We start from the raw sequence: 23957 nt of genomic DNA, 5'->3' as shown, positions 1-23957 counted from the left end.
TCTAGCGTCGCCGAGGCGTCGGAAGACAAGAAACAGTCCCCGACGGCGGCGGCTGAAGCGCCGGTGGGAGCAGAGACCGCTGCAACGACGGTGACGAAGCACAGGTCCTCGGATAAGTCCGTGGCTGGCGGAGGGGTCATCATCGGAGGCCTGGTGACGGCCATTTTCGCCACGGTGTTCTGCTACATCAGAGTCACCCGGAAGAGAGACGGCGCCGCTCGTTGAGCTTGCTCAACGCTGAGTTCTTTTTTGTGTGTGAGCGGTTAAAAAAGGCATAGCGGTTTTAGGAGAACAAAGCTTAGCATAGTGACAGCTTACGGGGTGGAAGAAATCTGTATATGCGTTCGATTAATTAAAATCTTTGATGATCAGTTTGTGAATGAATGGATGTGTTGTTAATGAAATTTTGATCTGACCATATCGGTCGGATGAGGCCTGCTCGAGATGTCGATTTCGCTTTCCTCCTTCAAATGCGCGACTCGCTTTAATCGGACTTCGTCATCATTATCATCATGAAATGGCAATTTCTAGACGTGACGTAAAAGTAAAGTAGAAGCACGAATGCACTAGGATCAAATGGAAGTAGCTGTAGAGAAGCAGCAAAGCGGAGGGGTCCTTCGGCTTTTTGAGATTTTGACCCACTGGCTTTGGCAGCGACCATCGATGGGGGAGGGCAGCGAACGGCTCGATCCTTCTTCCCCGGAGAAAATAGGAAACGGGCGGATCGTCCTTTGATGCGGTAAGGAGTCAACTCCTTTTCCGTGAATGGCGCAATCAATCGCATCAGGGACTGATAATGGTTGGATGGGGAGAGGAAATAGCACGTAATTTATACCCCTGGAAACGGGGGTACTCCATGGATCCTTAACTGTTTTCCGGGTTCCTCAACATAGGAGCCGGAAGATTCCAATTATGGGCTGCCCCACTTGTCCAATAGGTATACCGTCAGCGGGTTGACAAAATTACATTTACATAATTAACATGTCGATGTCCCACGCCTTAGTCCATTTATTTTCCTTTTGTATATTTATTTTCCCCCAGAGAGAGGGAATATTTTTTAGGTTTTTTATGTCCAAGGACGTCGAGATCTGCAAGAGGCTTAAACGAAGTATTTTTAGGATTTGCTTATGTCCAAATGGACTGATAAGTGATAATAGTCGAATGGGGGAAGGAAATAACACATAATTTGTGGGCTTGGTAATATTTCAAGTCGGTTCTGCTCAATAATCTCGTACTTTTAATCTGTATTTGTAAATTACTGAGATAAAGGCTAAATAATGTGGAGGATTATAAGTGAAGATTAAAATAAATGGAAATGAGATGATTACACTTTGGTGTCTTTAATTTTTTTTCCCTCAACTCTTGTGATAATTAATCAATTTGCCGAGAGCCCGTTCGTTTGTGTGTTCGAACCATCGAAAGTTAGACGGCCGAAACGAACCATTGTAAGTCATCTTAGCAATAAACTCTATTTACTATTTTCATAGAACTTATCGAGCCTAAGTTACCCAAAAGAGCTGCAAATTATAAATCCACTCCACCATTGAAATTGCTAAAATTTGAGGGTTTAGTCGCCACTTTGCGAATTTGCTCTATAGAATCAAATTTTTATCTTGATTTTTGCGCATAAACTAAATTTCGGAGATGTCCTCCTGTCATCTTGGGGTCTATCTATCACAATTATGCTTACAATGTGATTTAATTTGGTCACGTGCAAGCCTCGTGATCTTTTTTTCCTCTGTCCCCGAGCAAAAATACTTTTTCTGACTTTTGAATTATGGCTACGTCACTTGTGCAATTACATTATGATTTAAAGTGCATTTGTGTTTACGAAAAATGAATAATTTAAAAAATAATAACTTAAAAATAGATTGATTTCATCTCTCACCAAAATGAATGAACAAAAGATATTTTTATCATCTATGAAAATATTTAGGTATAAATTGTTATTGATAATGTAAATATTTTTCAATGATTAATTATTTCAAGCAATTTAATCAACGGGTTTTATAAAGATATTTTCAAATCATTCATTTTTAGTGAAATGAATGGAGTTTTAATTTGGTCACGATCCTTGCTCATGATAAGAATAATAACAATAATTTCTTGGAGAGGCTTCGCTACTTTTTCAAGAAATATACAAACCTCTTTGACCTGTTGCCGCTCGTCAGTTACGAGAGAAACACAAAGAGTTACCAAAAACTACTTCCATAATCTTGTGCTTTGAAAAGAATCGGCCTCACTACATTCGGTCAACTCTCAAATACAAAGAAGACCGCGTTCCTCCTCCCGTCGGCATCAATGGCTTCTTGTTCGGGGTGGCGCTCGCCAATCTACTCCGTCGTCTCGGCAGTCTTGGCCTTCATGGCCATCTCCTCATCGCTTCACTCGACCAACGAGAGTCTGGCCGCTCCCTCGAGCAGCCCCGGTTTGCACCAAGTCCCGCTGAACGCCTCAAGAGCTCTTGGAAGAGCCGGGTTCACTGCGATGGCGGCACTCCTCCCCATCGCTCCTGAGCTGTTCTTTTCTTCTCCTAGGGCGACCATCTTCGTGATCAAGGACTTGTTCATGGCCAACCTCTCTTCGTCTCCATGGCTCATGGAAGAAGTCCTTCGGTACCACACCTCCCCATTGAAGCTCTCGGTGGACGATCTCCTGAAGATGCCCCGAGGAAGCTGCTTGCCCACATTGCTTGCTAAGAAGAACGTCACGATTACCAGAAGCGACGCCGAACATAGACTTGTTGAGATCAATGGGGTCGTGATAACACATCCTAATGTTTTTCTTGGAGAGAGACTCGCGATTCATGGAGTTCTTCAGCCACTACTGCACAAAGAACGGGAATTGTGTTTGGTCCAGTCGTCCAAACGCAACCGTGATCCTAGATCGTTGTCAGTGGTTGGGAAGGAGCGCCATCTTGTCGATTGGGGTCGAGTAATCCGATCGCTGAGCTCCAGTGGATTCGTTTCCTTTGCAATTGGTTTGCAGTCTGTTCTTGATGGTATTCTTGACGACAATGCGGACTTGGCTTCGGTGACGGTCTTTGCACCAGCTGATTTTGGGTTCGTAGCTTCGAACTCCGCAATTCTTGAGAGGATGGTTAGGTTCCACATCTTGCCCCACAAGTACACACACGAAGAACTCGCGAGATTGGCCGACAAAGCGTCTCTTAGGACGCTTGTTCCTGGCAGGGATCTTGAGATTGGCAGAAAAGATGCTTCTTGTAGCACCGATACGAACCAAAGAACTAGAGTGGCCATTAACGGATTAGAGATTGGAGTGCCAGATATTTACATATCGAGAAATTTCGTGATTCATGGAATAGCTAGAGCATCGGAAATAGCAGAAGCAGAAAATTCAAGAAAGTGGCGATGAGACTAGACTTCCGGCTGATTGCTGTTGTATGATAGAAATCAAATTCAATGGTGCTCACAGTACATCTGCTATACAATTTCATTTTGCTCATGTACTGATTTTGGTTCTAACTTTGCATTTGTCGCTCTGTGTGCACTTTCTTGAGTTGAACATCACAACATCGCCGCGAGGATCTATTTGATGAAATGAAATACAAAGTTCTCATTTACCTAACGACCCATTTTCTGTTGATCCAACACCTACAGAACTGAGGATAACACGAAGAGTGCCAGAGACACTCCAACCTGCTTTAAAACCTGCATATGCATATCAGCTAATGAATTGGCTAACTCAATCACACATATTATGACAAGAAAACCTTAAATGAGAAAAAATTGAAGTCCACTCCACAGATCCGGCTCCGTTTTTAGTAAGATTTAATGAATAGGTCAAACAAAATGACTGTGGTAGCAGCATAAAGTAGCCATTGAAACCACCATGTCACTTGGGTAAATAAGGAACCAGTCAATAAATGAAAGAATGACCTCATAGTACGGATCTGATTAAGAAAGTGAGATCTTGAATTCAAGAAAAAAATAAGTTTAGTGGAGTCGATTGGAATACAGAAAATGCAAGTCTTCAAAGATCAATAACAAGTTCCAAAACTTCCATTAAGCCCTTCAGGAATCAACTCCAATGTGATGAGTGGATCGATCTGTAAGTACTGGCATACTAATGCACAAACTAAAGACAGGACAGAGAAAAGTCTGTGATCCCTCCATTTGCAATTTCAAAAGACAACATGTCTGATAGGAAGGTCAGGAGAACAACATTTTTCAGGGAGAAAAAGCGCCTTCATGAAAGAGATCTACCGGTATCGTCACCAGCACAACACAAAGTACTAAATAGTAAGGCCTACCCCTTTTCCAGCATGAAAATCCTTGAGTAACCACAGGAGCAAAAAATCATTTAAACCACTAAAACTGGATTTTACCATCATTGACATTATCCGAGAGGGAAGAAGTTGAGAAGGTTAAACAAGTTATCTTTCAGGATGTCATTGTTCGGCAAGCCAACGGCCAACAGGTAAGCAGATGAGAATGCAGAGAGGAACATACATTATCATTAGTAGTTATTTTGATCATCCTTCTTGTTTTAATTCATCAGGATACACACAAGTGCAACCTGCAGAACTGAACTTAGCATAAAGGAAGTTTGTTGGTGCAAAAGCCACGGAAGCAGAAATCACACAGTTTTCTGATGTTACAAAACTACCCAGGCTTATCACAGTTCTCATGCAAAGTTGCAATCATACATGAAAGCAGTCTGCAAAGGATCTGACAAGGAAGGAACAAATTCTCACACTAAGGCTACAACCATCTACAGGAACATTATTGATCTAATGCATAATCCTGATCGGTGAACAGGAAATTTACTCTGAGGAAGATAGCTATGAACCTCCCGTAGTGTACAAATTCTAACCACACCATCAAATATTAAGATTCCAGATCCAACAGAATTACTATACTCCACACTTCAAACCAGTTCCACCTAGACAGCCAGAAGTTGCTACACTCTAGAATTGAAACCAGTTTACCCAGACTATAAGGAGTTGCTACACTTTATGGCAGCTAAACAAGGTCACAAATGAGAGGCAAAAGCCCAAAAGGAAAAACAAACAATTCAGTCGCCATTCGATCATGATGTTATTACTTGGATCAGTACTATAGGCACACCTCATGTCATCCCATCGATCTTGCTTAGGTTTGAACAAACAGTTTCTCCCATTTTTTCTTTGGACATTCTTTGATTACCAAAGACAAACCATCCACGAGCCTAATGGCGGCAAGGTGCTTTCATCCCCACCAAAAAAACTAACTCGTCCCAACTGAAGTTTCAATTGGCAACAGATTTACTACTTTGATGATTTTCAATTGAAGAGACTCTTAATCAAGAAAGAGGGAAGGTGAAAAAGATAGGAAACATACCCAACAAATCATCTAAATCGACAGAGATGATGAAGCAACAGGCACAACAAATTGATCAGGAAGCAGCTTTAACTCTCATTAGGATTCTAGTCATCTTCAATCCAATCAAAGTAACATTAGCAGCATCCAAAAATCTCGACTTCCTAAACAATCCCACAATCTCCTCCACCTCCGCGTCCCCGCACTCCGCCACGACCACCGCGCAAGCCCCGCCCACCCTCACCGTCCTCTCCATCTCCGCCGCGAACCGCGACGGGAACAGAGCCTCCTCCAGATGCCCGCTGAACGCCAGATCGAAAACCCCATCGAAGAAGGGCAAGTTGTGCGGATCGGCGCGGCTCACCAGCGGGGGCGAGTCGATCAATTCGACCCCGGTGACGTCGGCGACCCCGGACTCGGACAGCGCCATGACCTCGTGGCCGGCCCCGGCGGAGACGCAGAGGACCTTGGAGTCGTTGCGGAGGAGGCCCAGGTCGCGGATCGAGCCGAAGAAGGTCCGGTAGGAGAGGACCTGGCCGCGGAAGGCGCGGGAGGACCAGAGGCGCTTGTTCTTCTTGTCGAGGGGGAGGAACTCGCGGCGGGCGGCGGCGTCGCAGGAGGACCTGGGGAAGCGGTGGCGGGCGGCGGCGGTGGGGGAGGCAGGTCTGCGGGGGCGGCCGGAGGAAGAGGAGGAGGAGGGTGAAGGTGGCGACGGCGACGGAGGCGAGGGAGAGCTTGTTGAGGAACGCCTGGACGTGCCTCTCCATCGTTCTTCAGTGGGGATGTTGCGGTCGTGGAGCGGCGGGGCGAGCCCTCTGCATCTTCTTCACGCCCATAGAGATGGAGGGAGAGATGATGATGATGCAACTGAGCTGTTCGAGGAAATGCGTCTTCATGCGAACCCAAATTTTTAGCTGCTGTTAATTTTTCACCATTTACATTAAGCACTTCGAATTTTAGGTCTCTATGCTCATAATCAAGGTTAATAAGGGGTGAGCAAAATCCGGATGGGCGAGAACTAAAAATTGATTCCGAAAATTTAGAATTGGAAATCGCACATTGATTTCACGGACCCACTCGAGAATCGTACCTCACTCGAGAACTGGACTGTGGTCCAATTCTTAAATCGGATCGTGGAACTGATCTCCAAGCCTTACAAAATTGTATTTATCAATTAATATCATCGTAAACCTAATTTCCACGTAATGCACTAACACTTTTTCGACCTTAAATCCAAGTTGAATTGTGAGTATTTGATTAAGGATTAAAAATTATGGGGCGGAATGAATCAACAATACTCAGTTAGGAACTTAATTTCTCAAAAGATCATGGCGTGGTCTTCTTAGGGTTTCCCGAAACAGGTGGAAAATTAAAACTCTATGTTAGAAATCCTAACCTTCATGGAAGTAAAAACATTAATTGTTTAATCCATCTTTTCTCAACATCAATCTCATTTAATTATGGGATGATAAAGGAAAAACCAAATTATGCTCTTAAAACAAGCTATAAGCTCTTAATTTTGTAACATGACGACAAAACGTTGTAATATTTACGGACATCTCCAATTGATCTCTTCCATCATCTTTATTTGTTTATTTTGTCTTGATTGAGAAATCAAGTAAATGGATTGTTAGAATGAATAAAATATGGGGTGTTAATATTATTATACCCCAAAGATAAAATTAATCAATAATATCCAATACTAAAAATATATATGTACATTTATATTGGTCAAAAAATTAAAAAGTAATTAAATAATTGAATTGGAATTTCTTTTTTAAATATATATATGTATGTATCATTCAGGTCCAAGTGGGTGGGTAGACGATTTCACACTTGAAACTGGAAACCGAATCGATACTTATCAGTTTTAGTAAATTGGAACCAAAAACTAAACCGGTCCCTATGAGAACCATCGTTCCAGGCCGATTTGATATGATTCATTTTTTTTTACACACCCCTAGTTGATACCACAAAAATCCCAAACTAATACAGTCATGATAAATTTAACAACTTCAAATGGGTACACTTATAACAATTTCAACTTTAAAAGTTTCCGTTAAATTTTAACGTCAAATTGTTGAATTAGATAACATGTGACAGTTAATGGGGGTACCAATTTAAGATTTACCCATCGTTTGTCACATTTGTATTCATTTTTATTTTTATTTTATTTTTTGTGGCATTAATCTAATTTAATGGAAATTAACAAATGATAAATTTGCCACAAATGTACAAGTTTAGGTTTGTGATAAAAAAAAATTAGTTTGGAAAAAATTTATTACATGTGTACTAATTTGAGATTTTTTATGGCCAAAAATTAATTTTGAGTCAATTTATCACATATGTAATTGTTTAGGATTTTTTGTAATATTAACTCTCATAATTATTATATTGACAGGATCTCGATCATGTGTGTGATTGATTTTGTGCTCTTTAAAGTTTTCGCAATTGATACCGACACCCAAAAAATGTCCCTATGAATGTGAGCAATCAGATCGAGCAACGTGTGAATCGTTAAATTTTTTCACGTGGTAGATTGAAATTTTGAGCAAGAGCAGTCAGAAGTTCTTGCACAAAATATGATTAGCCACAATTCCAAAAATTCTTAGTAGTTATCTTATTTGAAATTAGCATATGCGCGACGTACATTTCTTTAACCGTTTTGACTTTTTTTCCCAGGTGATAAGGGTTCGATCATGGGTAATAGATTTCGATAAAATACCAAGTAATCGGATTATCGAAAATATTTTCATAAACATGTGTGAGATCCAAATTCGAAAATCTTAGAATATTTTTGCCTTGTGAATAACGTTTTGGGGGAAATAAGCAGGTCCCATTTGAGACTCACGTAGGGGAAAGAGCCAATACGAACAATAATTGAGACGTCAAATTAAATTTTACTATTGATTATTCTGTCTATATTATATATAAAATCAATTTTATAGTTTTGTAGAAGAATATATTCATATATATTTTCTCCTTATCAATTTTATCAATTTGAAACTCGAATATATAAATGTGCAAATGAAAAAAAAATAGATGCTGCACTGAATTAAAGTTGATGAATTTTGGTCTTATCTACATATTTAAAATACTAAATCAAGTGAATTTCTCTTTTCAACGTAACTTTGTTGGGACTGTATCTAATTATATGAAATATAGTGAGTTATATATAATGCATATATATTTAGTTTGTTCCACTTCTGTATATTCCTTGCTAAGTTGCTTTTCTTTACTTTTAATTTAAAGTTGTATATAATTTATTCTATTCTTTCATTGGTTAAAGTGATTTTGCTGACGTTTATATCATTCCATAAGATTATAAATAACTAAGTCCGCAATATAAAATAAGAATAGAAAACAATGTAACAATATGCAAATTTCCTAACGAAATAAAGAATTTCTCTGATTCTTTTCCCTTAGAGATGAAAAGACAATTTAACGGCCTTGACGGTGTCATCTTTTATCGCATGAACTTTTTTCTTTTCTTTTTCTTTCTTTTTTTCGACACAATTTAAGAGCTTTAGTGGCTTGATGCCAAATATGATTGCACGGTTTTTGATTTCTTTTCGTGAACGTGAGGACCTCAAAAGCTTGATCTCAAATCATAGATGGTCGAGATCTTGATAACCTTATTATTTAATGAGGTTTTGATGGTCAAAATTTTGATTGAATTCTTGATAGCCTGGATTCCATTAACTCTATTAATTTTCCAAAACTTCTCGGCAAAAACTTTACAAAAAGTAGAGTGCTCGTTTGTCCATCCAAAAATAATGGAGATGATGAGAATGACCTTTAATCTTCGTGATTGCTTCGTTTATTAACTTTAAGATTATCTATCCATAATTTGTATTTTGACCAACACCCACTTTGATTTAAACAAGTATCAAATCCATTTTAAATTTGAGATGTAGAATCCTAATTTGATCCAACTAATCCAATCGATTAATATGGCCGCTCAAGTTTCAAATCTATTATCCCACCCTTAAACTCAAATGAAAAGTTGGATATGAATAGTACTATTGAGAACATTTTCTCTAATATATTGTGCTTTTCGATTTCAAACTCAATAGGACATAAAATCCTCATATTCTTTCTATCTGTCAATTTCTTAAAATTCAAATCAAATAAGAGATATAAACCAACAAATGACAAATCACTAATCCAAAAATAATTATGCCTTGTGCCTTACTGTGCGTGGCATTCACGAAAGGAAAACGGGTGCCACGGAGAGCCTGAATATTTTGTCAAGTTCGCTTTAACTAAATAGAATAAGTGTCTCTTGATCCAAAAAAAATTTGCAGGTATGACTATTTAATGTAAATTGTATCTCCAATCATCTTCTCATCCTTCAAACACTTCATATAATTTTGTGACTTTTTGTTTTTCAAACCCATATGCACGGGTCACAATCCCAAAGTTGCTAAGGACTCTGTTTGATCCAAGAAGACCAATCAAGTCACCTAAGATTTTTGGAACATTCTCAGGGATGGGTGATATGGGAAATGTGCCGAATTCTAGAGCATTCTTTATATAGATGCTAGTAGTTAATAGATAGTGAGATGTAATATTCACCATTAGATTAGATTTAGAGTTAATTAATGGATTTAATGAGAGGATTTTTGTATAAATAGGGGTGCAAAATAATCATGCCACGTGTGAAAGGAAAGCGGAGTGCTACGTGGAGAGCCCACGAATGAATATCTTGTCAGCTTATAACTATTTAATGTAAATTGTACCTTCATTCATCTTCTCATCCTTTAAACTCTTCATACAATCTTTGGCTTTTCCTTTTTCACCCTACACTGGTCATGGTCTCGAGTTCTTGTGATCAAAGGACCGTGTTCAATCCAAAAAGACCGACCAAGTCGCCTAGAATTTTCAAAACATTCATAGAAATGGGTGATACAGTAAATGCGCCGAATTCTATAGCATTCTCAGCATAAATGCTAGTAGTTAGTAGATAGAGATGTTATCTTCACCATTAGATTTAGAGTTAATTACCGAATGTAGTGAGAGGATTTTTCTATTATTATTATTATTTTTTGTTGGTATATATAGGGTGATCTTCCCTCATTTGTATCCATGCAGACACTTGAGCAATACAAGACATTCTCTCTCCACAATCTAGGTAAGCGAGTGATTGATCATGAGATGGCATAGAGTGAGCGGGTGATTGATCATGGGATCATGGGATCATGGGATCATGGGAATAAGCCTAAGGCAGGCTTAGCTTAGGTAGTCCACCAATTCAAGGAAGTGATTGATCATGGGATTATGGAAATAAGCCTAAGGTAGGCTTAGCTTAGCCAGTCCACCAATTCAAGGAAGCTTAACTCACTGCACCATCTCGATCCAAAACTATCGGGTAGCATTGGAGTGGGCTGGCAATTTATGTTTTCGTATCTTTATCCTAAGCTTGTTAGGTCATGTTGACACCTAAAATTTTGAATAGGTTATTAATTAGGCCTTAATTTCTTTTATTTTTCTTTTTTTAGATAATAAATAACAAATAACAAAAACAACAAAAAAATCAATAAAAACAAGAAAAAAACAAAAATTGGCAGCCCATCGAGGCTGGGCCTTCGCGCCCAGCCCCCTCCTTTTTCTCTCCCCCCGCATGGGCCCTTATGGCCCAACCTTCTTCTCCTCCAGCCCGGCCCTCTCTCTCTTCTTCTTCTTCCTTCTTCCCTCTTCTTCCCTTCCACCTCTGCAACTCACGCGCGCGAACGAGCCTACGGCCGAGGAGTGTAGGCCGACGTCGGCCGGAAGAGACAGATCTCAAGCGCCATCATTGGCTTCCTTCAATGCCGAGCATGCGTTGTTGGAGGAGCTCGGATGGGACGCCGGTTCAGCCACGGGGGTCCGGTCGGTGTGCGAGGGCCGGCGGCCGAACCTCCATCGACCGGCCTCCTCCTCGCCTATAAATAGCGGAGCACCTCCATCGTTGAAGGACACACAGCGAACTCCAAGATCTTCCCCTTGAGAGACTTCAAGGGGGAAATCAAAGAGCGAGCGAAGGATCGGGTTGCAAGCTAAACGACCTCCCACCGAGAGACATCGGGGGAGGCCGGCGGCAAGCGAACCCAGATCCGCGAGAAGGAGAGCACAGCGAAGTGAGGGACCTCCGGTAGCAAGCTTCGAAGACCTTTCCTGAGAGACTTCGGGGAAGGTTTGAAGGCAAGCCACCGGAGATCTCAGATCTGGCCGAAGAGGGAGAGATCTGGTCGAATCGGAGGGTCTGGTTCCGAGGGAGTCCTAGATCCGCGAAGAAGAAGACTTGAGAAAGGTCAGATCTGGAGGAGAGGGGGCTGACTGGGAGCGGACCGAACCCTTGCCGTCGTGTCGAGTCGCCCCGAGCCAGGCCGCCGCCGTCGCTGTGATCGAGCACCAGCCCCAACGCCGTCGAACCGTGCTGCCACCCTCGCGTTTCGCCGCTGCTGTTTCTCCCGACACCGGCCACTGCTTCCCCGACGTAGACCTGCAGCTGTTCGAAGACTCGGCCGAATCAAAGCCCTACATCGCGAAATCGACCGAAATAGGTATGAGCTCAGTCGCCGTCTGCCGCCGTACGCCATCACCGCCCCCGTCGCCGCCGCTCGGAGGCTTCGCCCCTTTCTCGAAACCCTAATCGTCGTTTCTCCTTGCATCTCAACCCGTGCGGTCGCCTTCGTCGCCGCCGTTCGGAGGCTTGCCCCCTTCTTTGTCGAGACCCTGGCCTCGTCACCGCCGAACGCCGGACCGCCGCCGTTCGACCTCCTAGCCCCTCCATCGGCGCCGCGGATAGACGAGGAGGGAAGAAGCATTGCGTCGGACCCAGCCCGGGTCGGATCCGGGCCACTGTTCGGGTAGGGTTTCGCAAATTGAGAGGCGGATGAAAGCCGGGTCTTCGGGTCGGGTAGGGTTTCGCAGAAACCGGGTAATCGCTGGAATTCGGGCCGGATCCGGGTGGGGTTTTTCCGGGTCGTCGGGCCGGGTTGGATCCCTCCCAAAACGACGGGCCATCGGGCCGTTTTGATAAAAAAAAAAAAAAAGAAAAAAAGAAAGAAAAAAAAAAAGCTGAGTCGGGCCCGCAACGCGGGCCCGTCCGCGTTTGGGTCGTCGACCCGGGTCGGACCCAACCCGCGGATCCGACCCGGGTCGGCTTTTTATTATTTTATATAATATTTTAATAAAAATATAAAAAAATAAAAAATAATTTATTTTCGAAAAATATCTAAAAATATTTTATTTTCCGAAAAATCAGAAAAATCAAAAATATTCTATATTTTCCAAAAATGCCAAAAATCCAAAAAAAGCCAAAAATTCATGAAAAAGCCAAAAAAATTCAGAAAAAGCCAAAAAGACTTGTATTTTTCCAAAAATACCAAAAAATCCATTTTGTGTCCAAAAATTAGAAAAAGACTAAAAAAATGTTTTTCCTCCCAAAAATGTGTGGAAAATCCCTCGAACATAAAAAAAAAAAACCTCGGGGTTTAAACAAGATTAGGTACCGAAAGGGCATTAGTGATTAACTAGTGTAATCAGTCCCCGATCTTAATTTCTCCGTTTGCGCGGGAGAGTATTTCTCCGATACTTCGTTTGGGTTTTCTAATCGACCCACCCCAAACCGATTAGTGGCGACTCCATTTTAAAATTAATTTACGGGTTAAAAACTTGAACCATTAAGTCGTGAATTGGTGGATTTGGGAGAGTCCGGGCTTAATAAATTCGGTAGAGCCATTAGCCTCCTTTAGGCGCTCGCCCGATGTGGGCGCCGAGAAAAAAGAGGTCGCGACAGGTCAAATCTAGGTCTAATTGAAACACGACATATATATTTTAGCTCATTTATGGTTATTGAAAATGTACTATTAATTTGCTAACCAAATTGATAGTATATGACGGAATTAATACATTTTACATTTACACTCTTGTATAAATTTGCAAATTGGTATATTAACCTATCCAAATGTGTGTGTCCATGTATATTGTGTGTGGGCACAAATAACATATTGATCTACCTAATCAGACATGTCCATGTATGTCGTTAACCGAATGTAAGAGGCAGCACATGAAGGATAGGTCTACCCATAGAGAATAGGTTTATAAATTGCGTGTAGATATGGGTAGACTTGTTTATGACCCAAAATTATGATTAAATCTAACATGCTTAATCACAATTACATGTCTTATAAATAGGTTGTGTTGAAAGAGCTGATTTTCACCATAAAATTTCGGTAACATTGCTGTTATCGTTCTCTCACTCTCACATGCCAAACGTTAATCGATTACTTCAACGTTAATCGGTTATGCATTGATTATGCATATCGTATTGTTAATATGTGATTGGTGGGTTACACCCTAATGCACAAATTATTTTCTCTTCAATGAGAGCTTTTTTGCCGTGTAAAAACACAGCGATTTTTTCAATTTGTATGCGTGATTTAGTTGTCAAGGCTCCAAATCTAGAACATCTATATGTATCCCCTTTCACATCATTTGATTGGCGTACAGAATATATTCTGTATCCCAACATTTTATCCCTAAGATACGTATACGTACGTATACCTTACTGTATCAAAGGAACTGCCCGTGGACATTAGTGCTTGCTCTCAGAGTTTCAGAGGATCTGAATATATACTCTAGTGGCCGTTGCTCAGGGCATTATCATCACTCATTGAAAAGTTCAAACCCTAGCATAACCATCTCACGACAATATCTCACCACTGGTATAACAGACATGCTCCATCACGTTTCACGACCATGGAGACCAGATCGGCCAAGAGAAGAAGGCTCTCGCTTCTCCAAGACGGAACTGGAGATCACGATGCATCCTCAGGTCTGCCAACTCGTCATCGTCGTCAGATCAGTGATCTTCCTGATGATGTTCTTCGGCACATCTTCACGTTCTTGCCCATCAAGTCCATCGCGAAGACGAGCCTCGTGTCGAAACATTGGGCTGCTCTCTGGCGCTCCTTGCCAGATCTCGACTTCACGACCATTGAATCATCAGACCGAGGCATATCCGCCCTCGAGAAGCTGATCATGTCCAACCGCCCGAACCTCGAGTTCCCTCAAGGGTTCCTGAAGTTCCTCTACATCGTCGACCCTGAGCAGGATTTCATCAGGCAGGTCCTGAGACACCGCAGCCGATCACCGCAGCCCAGGGATGGCCTGAGACTTCTCAGGTTCTGTGCATACTTGAGCTTCACACGCCTGAACAACCTGATGCGTGATGCCTTCAGGCACAGGGTGAAAACCCTCGACATCGAGGTGGCAACTAAGGACTACTTCAATCTGCCAAAGCGTGTTGCGACGAGTGAGCACCTGCAGGCCTTCAGGTTCGTGTCTCGGTTCCCAGGGTTCCGGTTGCCACCGCTGTCAACGATGAAGAACGGTTTCCGGTCACTGCGGAAGTTGCACCTCTCGGGGGTGATCCTATATAACCAACCCTTTCTCTTGGATTTGTTCACGGAATCCTCATTTCCTGCACTCCGGAAGTTGAGCCTTTCAAGGTGTTTGGGATTGGAGAAGATCAGCATAAAGTGTGGGGCTTTGGAGAGTGTAGTAGTAAAGAATTGTTCCAAGATGAATTTCTTGGAAGTTCGCGGTCCAAAATTGGAGAGATTAAGAGTGTCGGGTTGTTTTCCTAGAGGAAGGCATATGTGCGTGTTGAACATCTATGCGCCTCGACTAGATGTTCTCGATTGGGAAGGCAGCGATGTTCCTGACCATTGTTGCGTGCATAACTCGAATCCCGCTATTAGGGTTTCCCTTGGTTTTTTGAGCATCAAGGTCGAGGACATTGATGAAAAGCCGGCCAGGAGTTTATTGAGATTCTTGTCCAGGATATCTCATGCTCGGTCCTTGCGAATGGACTCGCTATCCATCAAGGTTGGTCCTCTCTCTGTGCATCGGCATTTCTCGGGGTGTAGTGGTCGACAAAGTCATTGGATAGAATTTTCTAGGGTGATGAAATGGACAACGTTGTCTTTAATTAGAATCCATTATTTGTTTCGTCAACTACTAATATGTGATTTACACGGGGTCTAATAGTTGCACTTTTATGCAATTATAAGTAGCTTTAATGCAATTTATGATGTTGCGGTGCGCACACAACTGTTCCAGATTCTAGGAAACATGGACGGCTTAGAAGTTCTGCGGCCATTTGAAAATCTTGCCCATTTGGAGCTTTCTACCTTTACCGGCAGAGCCTATATCCCACCGCTAGTTTCTCTGTTCATGAACGCTCCATTCGTGGAATGTCTCCATATCAAGTTGGTTCCGGACCACAACATGCGCAAGAATGTGGTACCATTTATGCACACCTGATGATTAACGATTGTTCCTGCAGCGTTGGACTTTGTGCAGAATTTTTGTCCTAGGATGATTATATAGTTCTTCGACTAAACTCTGCAATTTACCCCTTCTTTCAGCAATTGAATGGAAACTTGGCACACTTATGGGATGAGTCTGTCTCTGAGGAAGAGAAGCAGTGGGAAATCCGCAGTAAAGCCACAGGATCCTTTCTTGATCACCTGAACGTTGTGAAGATAACGGGACTTTTGGATTGCGAGGAGGAAGTGAGCCTCACGAAGTTTCTGCTCAGGCATGGGAAGTCCTTGAACAAGATGATCCTGTGCTTAGAGGCTGGCAAGGTCAAAGATTCTATTCTTAAAAAGAAAATCAGATCCCGAATCGTGGAATTCTCCAAGGCGGCTTCTGAAGCTGAAATTTCCTTTTGTTAGGTGTCCTTATGGATTGTTTCAGATTCGCCTGGTCCCCTTTGCATATCAGATGACTCATGTAAAGTTCACTTCAGAATGCTATATTTTTGAGTGACAGAACATATGAATCCGTGATCAAGAAAATTGCAGTCGAGACCCTTTATGCACTCTTTTTCGGCAACTGAAAACCAAGTGCTATCAGCTCTAAGTCATAGCCATGCTTTCCTGTTAAAGCTTCATAATCTTCTTATGAGAAAAGGGACTTTTGGCCAGGAAAGTTATGGTGAGGTCCCATCACAACTCTTTCGCCCGAATTGAGTCTGATTGGTTGTCGTATCAAGTGGCAGACATTCGCCTCCGGCTTCATTTAGAACCACCAGTCGCTCCATGTTAGTGCATAAAAGGACTAATCTGATCTGGGAAAAGGGAAACCGAAAGCAAATGATTCGCGAGATTTGCCATTTATGCAGAATGTCTCCATGCTTAGGCCCATGCTGGCAGTTTTCGACAAGAACATTGGTAGGAGCTTTCCATCTATACTAATTCCTAAGTGTGCCAGAGAGAGAGAGAGAGAGAGCTTACCTTGATAGCTATTGATGTATCCGAACATGATTATGACTTCGAAGAGTGATCTGCTCTGCTCCCTCAGTATTTGGAGCACAGCTGAGGAAGCGGTCTAATTCAATAACTCCAACGAACATTCAATATTTCCAATTAATTTGTGTATTAAAACAAATATTTGCTTGATATGTTTATTGTTAATACCATTTTATTATATAAGTAACACGAACCCAATTTTTAATGAAGTTAACTTATACATTGCCTAAATAAATTACTTTTCTTTAGTTAAATTGTAATTTATCTTTAAGAGAAGTCATTATCATTCGAATCTTTTCCTGCACTATTATGAGATAGTTCAACTAATAAGAATTACCATATCTGTAAATAAAACATAATGTATCATTTTAATGTTAGCGAGTTTGATTTTGTTATTTTGATTCATTGAGTACAAAGGTATTAGGTAATTATCTATTGCTTTGCAAAGTAGGATTTTTCACCCTTGAGGAGAAAATTGAGAAACATGTGCTATGCAACAAATTTTTAAGGCAACCGAACATATACTACTATGGAATATATAGATCTTTAACACATAATACTAACATCTCAGTGATAAATAAAAAGTAATATTTCAGTCAATTCAAAAAGTGAGATTTTTGAGTAGTATGCTAGAGTGTGGTAGATTTTGAGTTTGGTAGGGTGACTATAACCCAAAAGGGAATTGATTTCACAACTCAATTTTAGCACAAGAAACTTATTCTTAAGAATGAACAGTACAAGAAATGACAAGAAAAGAAGCTACTCCTGGGATGAAGAAGCCGATTTGTGATGTTAGTATCGCAGTCTTTAGGCCGAGGAGAAGCACCGGCAATCAACATAGAGAGAAGTGTATTTTGTTGGAGAAAGGACTATCATGGGGCAAAAATTGAGGCATTCCTAGTTAAACAAATGCCTGGTACAGTTGAGATGTGGAATGAATTCCACGAAGATCCAAGTTTACCGTCCTTGTTCCAGAGTAGTCGATAACACCGCATTTGACTCTGATTTGCTGGAAGTAGAAGCTGTTGTAGAGATGCCTATCCTAAATGCAAAAGCCGGTTTCGGAGTTGGAAGAGTCGTAGTTTCACTACTGAGCATGAGAACTGCATTTGACATCGTGGGACGATCACTGGGGTTATCTTGCACGCATAAAAGCGCGACGTTTATGCATTTCAAGACTTGATCTCTGTTGCAAGTTTCGTGCAACACTTGATCCATCAAGTCCAGTGCTTTATTGTCATTCCATAATTTCCATGCCTGCACAATTGAAGTTTCAGTACGTTCGGAGAAAAGGGCCACAAAAAGTGGATAAAAATAGAAGAAAGGGGGCAGAGAATGGACTGTATTCACATGAGTGAGAAGGCTCAGTGTTCCTTCAGAGTGATAAAAGCATGTGTTACGTCTTCCGCTAACAATCTCCGACAACTCCAAAGCTGAAAACATCGGATTTGAAAGAAAAAAATCCATCTAAAGCATACTCCGGAGACATGTATCCACTGCATTAGAGCATAATAAGTCAATTAAGCCACAGTCGGAATAATTAAGTTTCACTGCAAATATTAAAAGGTGATATTGTAGTGAGTTCCTTGTGTCTTGTCCAACGAATTCTTTATCCAGACGAAAATAAATGGTATGTGCATCTACAGAAACTTACTATGTTCCAATCACCCTTTTTGTGCTTGCTTCAGTTTGTTTTGCCTCAAATATACGTGCCAGACCAAAGTCAGAAATTTTCGGAGTCATCTCCTCATCAAGCAAAACGTTACTCGTCTTGAGATCTCTATGAATGATTCGCAGCCTTGAATCTTGGTGGAGATAGAGCATTCCTCGTGCAATTCCCATGATAATCTCAAAGCGTATCTCCCAAGTCAGCAAGGAACACCTTGTTCGATCTGGCAAGGTTTTATTTTAATTTGTGAAGGAAGAAAAGCCTTTTAATCTAACTCGGTCAAACTGACTTAAAATCTTCATGAAGAGAGGAGACTGTGGAGTGCTACTACCTATTACAACTACGCCCTGGAGCATACAAGGGAACAGGAACACAAGATAAGGTGCTTACCAAATATGAAAGAATCTAAGCTTTTGTTGGGCATGTATTCATATAGTAACATTTTTTCATCTCCTTCGACGCAATATCCTACTAATCTGACGAGATTTCGATGCTGCAATTTGGCAATCAAGACGACTTCATTCTTAAATTCCTCCAAGCCCTGTCCCGATCCACTCAATAGTCTCTTTACTGCAATTTCCTGTCCTCTTGGAAAAGTAGCCTGAAACAAAGTTAAAAACGGATTACTTCATCACAGTGGCCTTGTCAAAAGCCCCAGATGGTAGAAGAAGAAATCATTTTATTTACCTTGTAAACAGGCCCAAACCCCGCCTTTTCCAAGTTTGTTCTCGTCTGAGAAGTGATTTGTCGCTTCTAAAATAATCTCTAAGTCAAAGAATGGCACTTCTATGCCTTTCTTATCTTCCTCCTCGAACTGGCATGAATCCATCCACATTTTGATCCGTTTCTCGCTCTCGTATAAACGAAAGTCAAGAATTTCTAGAGTGCTTTCCCTGCTCCCTGAAGTGCAACTCTAGTTACTAATTGTTTGCTATTTTATTATCGTATATCTAATAATGACAGATAAAAAGTAGTATGTGTTGTATTTGTGAGTATCTTGTGTACTACCATGCTGCCTTCTCATGTAAAATAAGCCACCAAATACAAGGATGAAAATTGCAGCAACCGCAGGAGCAGCTATATATACAGGTTTCGCTTTCTGTCTTTTCTGCGATGATCCTCCTCCTTCAACGTTATAGGAAAAGAAAGTGTAAGTACTGTATTTTGGACAAAAGTGAACGAATAATTGTAGACACATGGACTCGCTAATTTGATAAAAGGACAGATGTGAGGACTTCAAGTGCATGGTCACAATCCCTGGCTGATATTATTGATTCCTTGACAGGGTCAACATATCTCGGGCGGGAGACAAACTACAGCTATATCTGTTCTGGTTTTGAGCTCTTCTGGCTGACCTATTATAAATTTCAGATTAATTCTGAAAATATAGACGTCCACTGTGTGGGGTTTGTCAGTCTACTTGCAGGAGAAGCAACTCATCCTAGCAGTACTCTAAATGATAAACCATGGAGATAGAAAATATTAATTTGGGGGCACAACAGAATCTCCTATTATGAGGACCTTTAAAACCTAATGGCTATATTATCTTCTAATTTGTTTTTTCATAAATAGAGTAGCTAAAGTTGTGGGTCAATTGTCAAGATCAACATTCTCACCCTTAGAACAACTGACGTTGGAAGAATTCCAATTGAATCCCGAGTCGCAGAGGCACTTTGTAATTCCATCTGATGCGCTCTTGCAAGTTGATTGTGGCCAATCGCAGTCTTTGGATGAATTGCAGAGTGGCTCCTTTGGATCACTCCACACAATTTTCACTCCGCTCGACCTGACACTTCGAAGGGAGGCATCTGCGCTAAAGTTAGTCTGTCCTCCAATACACCCGCCACTCACAGCAAATGGCCCGGACTGGTCAAGCTGCTGACTGATTTTCTTTAGATCCTCCCTCATGCATTTTAATCCATCGTTGACTTGGATGGTAAATGTTTGGGCTTCTGGATCGACACTAGTGATTCTGTAGCTATCCATGGGTAGTTCAAAGTAAAGCTGGGCAGTTATGTTGTTACAGTTAAATGCAGAGTATAGTGGATCGCCACAGCTTTGTCCCGTGCTTAAAGGGTAGGGGACTAAATTAGTGCCACAAGTTCCAAAGCTCCTGCTAGTAGATTCTATGAAAGTCAACAATATACAAAAATCAGCATCAATGCATATCAACATTCACCTGCAAGTGGACTCTATTGATACATAGTTAGGAAAAAGTGTACTAGAAATCCTAAAACTTATTACGAAAGGGCAATTAAGTCATAAAATTTTAAAAAGTGCAGTCAAGTCCTAATACTTGCCATGTTGATACAATTAAGTCATTCCATTAACTTCATCTAACTTTTTTTTATTTTTTTATTTTACGAAAGGGCATCAATGCATATCAACATTCCAGTGGTTGACAAACGGAAAAACTTAATAAGTTTTAGGACTTGATTACACTTTTTTAAAATTTTAGATTCAAATGCATTTTTGTAACGAGTTATAGAACTTTAACAAGTCATGCTGATACAATTAAGTCCTTACATTAACTTCATCTAACTTGACAAATGGAAAAATTTAACAAGTTTTAGAATTTGATTACACTTTTTAAAAGTTTTATAATTCAATTGCATTTTTGTAACAAGTAATAGAACTTTATTACATTTTTTGAAAGTTTTATGACTCAATTACACTTTTATGACAAGTTTTAGGACTTTCGATATACTTATCATTATATAACATTTAAAGGTGAAATCAGGATAGCATTAATTGTTCGTCATATGCAGGTGGGCTAGAACACGTGGTTGGAAGACGCTTGCAATGAAGATAACATTGTAAGTGCATACAATATTGCTGAGTTTCTAACTTCATCAAAGAAGGCAAACCAGAAGCCACCAAAGATAAGCTAAAACAAAGAAGTCACAGGACAAGTCAAAATGCCATAAACACAAATGATCTCGGGAAGGAAAAAGGGTCAGGCTAAAAGGAAATTAACCTATGTCTGAAAGCGGCACTCGTACATAGAGGTCGCGACCATCTCGGGCAAACTCCTGAATATTGTCGAGATAGTCTGACCAAGTGTAGCATGTATCTTTCGCTCGGCTCTGACCCTCCATGAACGAGTAAGCCTGGCATCTGAAGTCATGGAGGCACTTTTGCCTGCATTTCTCCTCGTTTTCGGTCCGGATCTGCATGTCCGGCTTCCTGACCTTCATCATTTTCAGACTCAAGAAATGATCAACACCGTTGCTGTTCTTCCCGCAGCATTTTGACGACTTCCTGAGGCACCCGCTGGAGTACACTGGGGTTCTATTATCCAATTGTGCCGGCTTGAAACCTGGCAAGCACCTGCACATGGTTTCGTTACCATTCATAATGTTGCAGCTCCCAAACTTGCCACACGCATTGAGCACGCTGCACTTGTCCTTTGGCTCGGACCAGACTGGCTCCGTCCCATTTTTCAAACTGAAGTACTGAATCTGGCCGGTGAGGTTCATGACCAACCGACCCAGAGAAATATTGGCTAGCAAAAGAAAGATCTCATCTATATTCTCATCGGCTCGTATGAAGTCGCCATACACCCCACTTCTCCAGTAAGGAGACAAGTCTTGGACTACTTTGTACTCGCTACTGCCACTTTCTTGATCCCTCTGAAACGTGAACATCCCCTTTTTCGGGTCTTCCTGGCTTGCCCAAGAAGTCAACTTGAAGTCGTTGATCATCAGCATCCCAGGTAGGAAGGTGTCGGTCGGGTGCTTGAAGCTCTGCCACAGGACCGTCTCGCTCCTGTCGTCTTCCAACAGCACTAGATTCCCTGTATCAAGAAGCTTCACAACCAGAGTTGAAGAGCTGGAACCCCTGACATTGATCAACCGGATCGCTGGTCCTTTGTGGCGCAACTGCAGGTCACCGTCCATGACGCCGAATGATGCATTGAGGCCGATGAGCGGGTCGTCCCGGTTGGCCACCCAAACAACAATCGGAGGGTCTGACCCGTAATACCATATTCCCACATACCTCCTGGAGTCGGAGCTCCTATTTGGAGAGAAGAAGCCGAGCTCAAACTCCTTGCCGGCAGACACGAGAGTTTGCGGGTCCTCGATCATCGTGCCTTCTGTTATGTTGTCTTGGCTTGAGCAAAACGGAAAGAACATCACACACAAGAGCAAGCGCGTGAAGTTGTTGGAGCGTCGCATGGTAATCGCTGGAGTTCTTGAGATGGTGACGAGGTTAATGTCTCTTTGATTCAGGGTGGCCATTGTTCGACCATTCACTTATACCTCATCCTTATAGTCATTTGTCGCGTTAAATCATTCAAACCTGGCGTGAGCTCTTGATGGCCGCTGTCAATGAGAGGGAAGAGCACTATGTTCATTTCCCTCTCTATCCCTCTCTCCCCAAAAAATTTACAAGTACATATAAGTGGACGTAGTTTTTTGGGTATAGAGAAGAAAGTGCAGAAAAACTTCTGTAAACTTTGGTCGACATTTTACTGTTCTCTTATGTAGATATAACACCTTTTTTTTTTTTTTTTTTTTTGGGTCAAAAGATAGCTTACTATTGCTTAATTAAAGAGGAGTCTTACATAGAGCAGATGGGGAAATATCTGCACATAAAATATTCCAAAGTGGAAAAGGAAGGAAACTAGCCAATTACGTGGTAGGGACTGTTGACGATGTTTTGTTGCTATCCAATCCGCTGCTTCGTTCATTTGGCGTGGACAACAGGTCAACAAAATATTTGGGCTTCTACTGAGCCCATTGCGGCACCTCTGCACTAACTCCTTTAGATTCCAAGCTGTTTCCGTCCGGCCCATAATCATGTCCACGACAGAGGAGCTATCACTTTCAATAATCCACTTCCCTGTTCGAGTTCGTGCAGCTTGCACTTGAGAAGACTTGACTTCGTGCGTATAGGAGATCCCGTGTAAGATTGCCTGGGCTTCCGCTTCACTTGCCGATGAAACCCTAATCGTTGCAGCGAAGCCCTCGAGAAGTCTTCCCTCCCGATCGCAAACAAGACCCGCCGCGGATCCGAGAAAATCACCGGGACACCACGCCGCGTCAACATTTAGTTTCAGTTCATCCCCTTCTGGTGGTCTCCATCGGTCAGTTTTTGTTTGATCGGTTGGGTTTTTACTTCCGTTTATCTTTCCTCGGCTGAAAAGCTCTTGTTGTTCTTTTGCTGTGCTCAACAGATCTGTGGGACTCGGCTCTTTTGATCGGAATATCCAGGAGTTTCGCGCCTTCCAGATGTGCCACAGAACCAATCCCGTGAGTTCTTGACCAGGTAAACCCTGTTCTCGGTGGAAAGCTTTGACAATCCAACGATCTGTTCGACTGATGCTTGTTTCCGGTCTGATCTTGTCGAAAATCTGTGCTTCCCATACTCTCTTCGTCCACTTGCATAGAAACAACATATGTTCTGTGGTTTCAATATTCGTCCAACAAAAGGGGCATAATGGATCAGTGACAATTTTTCGTTTGTATAGGTTTTCCCTCGTAGGAAGGGCGTTCTGACATAGACTCCAGAGGAAAGATCGAACTTTTGGCGGTACATTTAGGCTCCAAATTTGAGTCCATAAGGTACGCGGAGGTTGATAAGAACAAGAGGGTCTGTTTTGTTCTGGTTTGCCTGTTGTTTCCCGTGCTCTATTGTATCCGCTCTTAACAGAGTAAT

General features: G+C 41.7%; 3 protein-coding genes and 1 non-coding gene across 4 annotated transcripts; 2 read left to right on the top strand and 2 right to left on the bottom strand.

Moving 5' to 3' along the window:
• The first annotated feature begins 2299 nt into the window (after nucleotides 1-2299).
• Nucleotides 2300-3411, top strand: LOC104440034 (fasciclin-like arabinogalactan protein 21). The gene has a single exon (XM_010053027.3). The coding sequence runs from the start codon at nucleotides 2302-2304 to the stop codon at nucleotides 3373-3375; it is 1074 nt and encodes a 357-aa protein (XP_010051329.2). The 5' UTR covers nucleotides 2300-2301; the 3' UTR covers nucleotides 3376-3411.
• A 45-nt stretch (nucleotides 3412-3456) lies between these two features.
• Nucleotides 3457-6276, bottom strand: LOC104440019. Its single transcript, XR_005545155.1, has 2 exons — nucleotides 5343-6276; nucleotides 3457-3671 (listed from the first exon to the last, which is right to left on the bottom strand). It is a non-coding gene; the product is annotated as an uncharacterized LOC104440019 (transcript).
• A 7790-nt stretch (nucleotides 6277-14066) lies between these two features.
• LOC104456577 (putative F-box/FBD/LRR-repeat protein At4g03220) lies at nucleotides 14067-16051 on the top strand. Its single transcript, XM_039300077.1, has 3 exons — nucleotides 14067-15197; nucleotides 15432-15614; nucleotides 15740-16051. Exons 1-3 carry the CDS (start codon nucleotides 14067-14069, stop codon nucleotides 16049-16051), a joined length of 1626 nt encoding a protein of 541 aa, XP_039156011.1.
• Nucleotides 16052-17288: 1237 nt separating this feature from the next.
• LOC120287311 (G-type lectin S-receptor-like serine/threonine-protein kinase At4g03230) lies at nucleotides 17289-22654 on the bottom strand. Its single transcript, XM_039300076.1, is given in 10 exon segments — nucleotides 17289-17884; nucleotides 17978-18047; nucleotides 18049-18123; nucleotides 18282-18519; nucleotides 18687-18897; nucleotides 18984-19004; nucleotides 19006-19196; nucleotides 19305-19453; nucleotides 19969-20422; nucleotides 21274-22654. Coding segments are annotated over 10 exon segments (2973 nt in total). The 5' UTR covers nucleotides 22538-22654; the 3' UTR covers nucleotides 17289-17584.
• Nucleotides 22655-23957: the final 1303 nt, after the last annotated feature.

The sequence above is a fragment of the Eucalyptus grandis genome, chromosome 8 (assembly GCF_016545825.1).
Source record: "Eucalyptus grandis isolate ANBG69807.140 chromosome 8, ASM1654582v1, whole genome shotgun sequence".
Classification (NCBI taxonomy): Eukaryota; Viridiplantae; Streptophyta; class Magnoliopsida; order Myrtales; family Myrtaceae; genus Eucalyptus; species Eucalyptus grandis.
The sequence above is the reverse complement of the archived record's forward strand: the minus strand, read 5'-3'. Positions and strand labels throughout refer to the sequence as shown.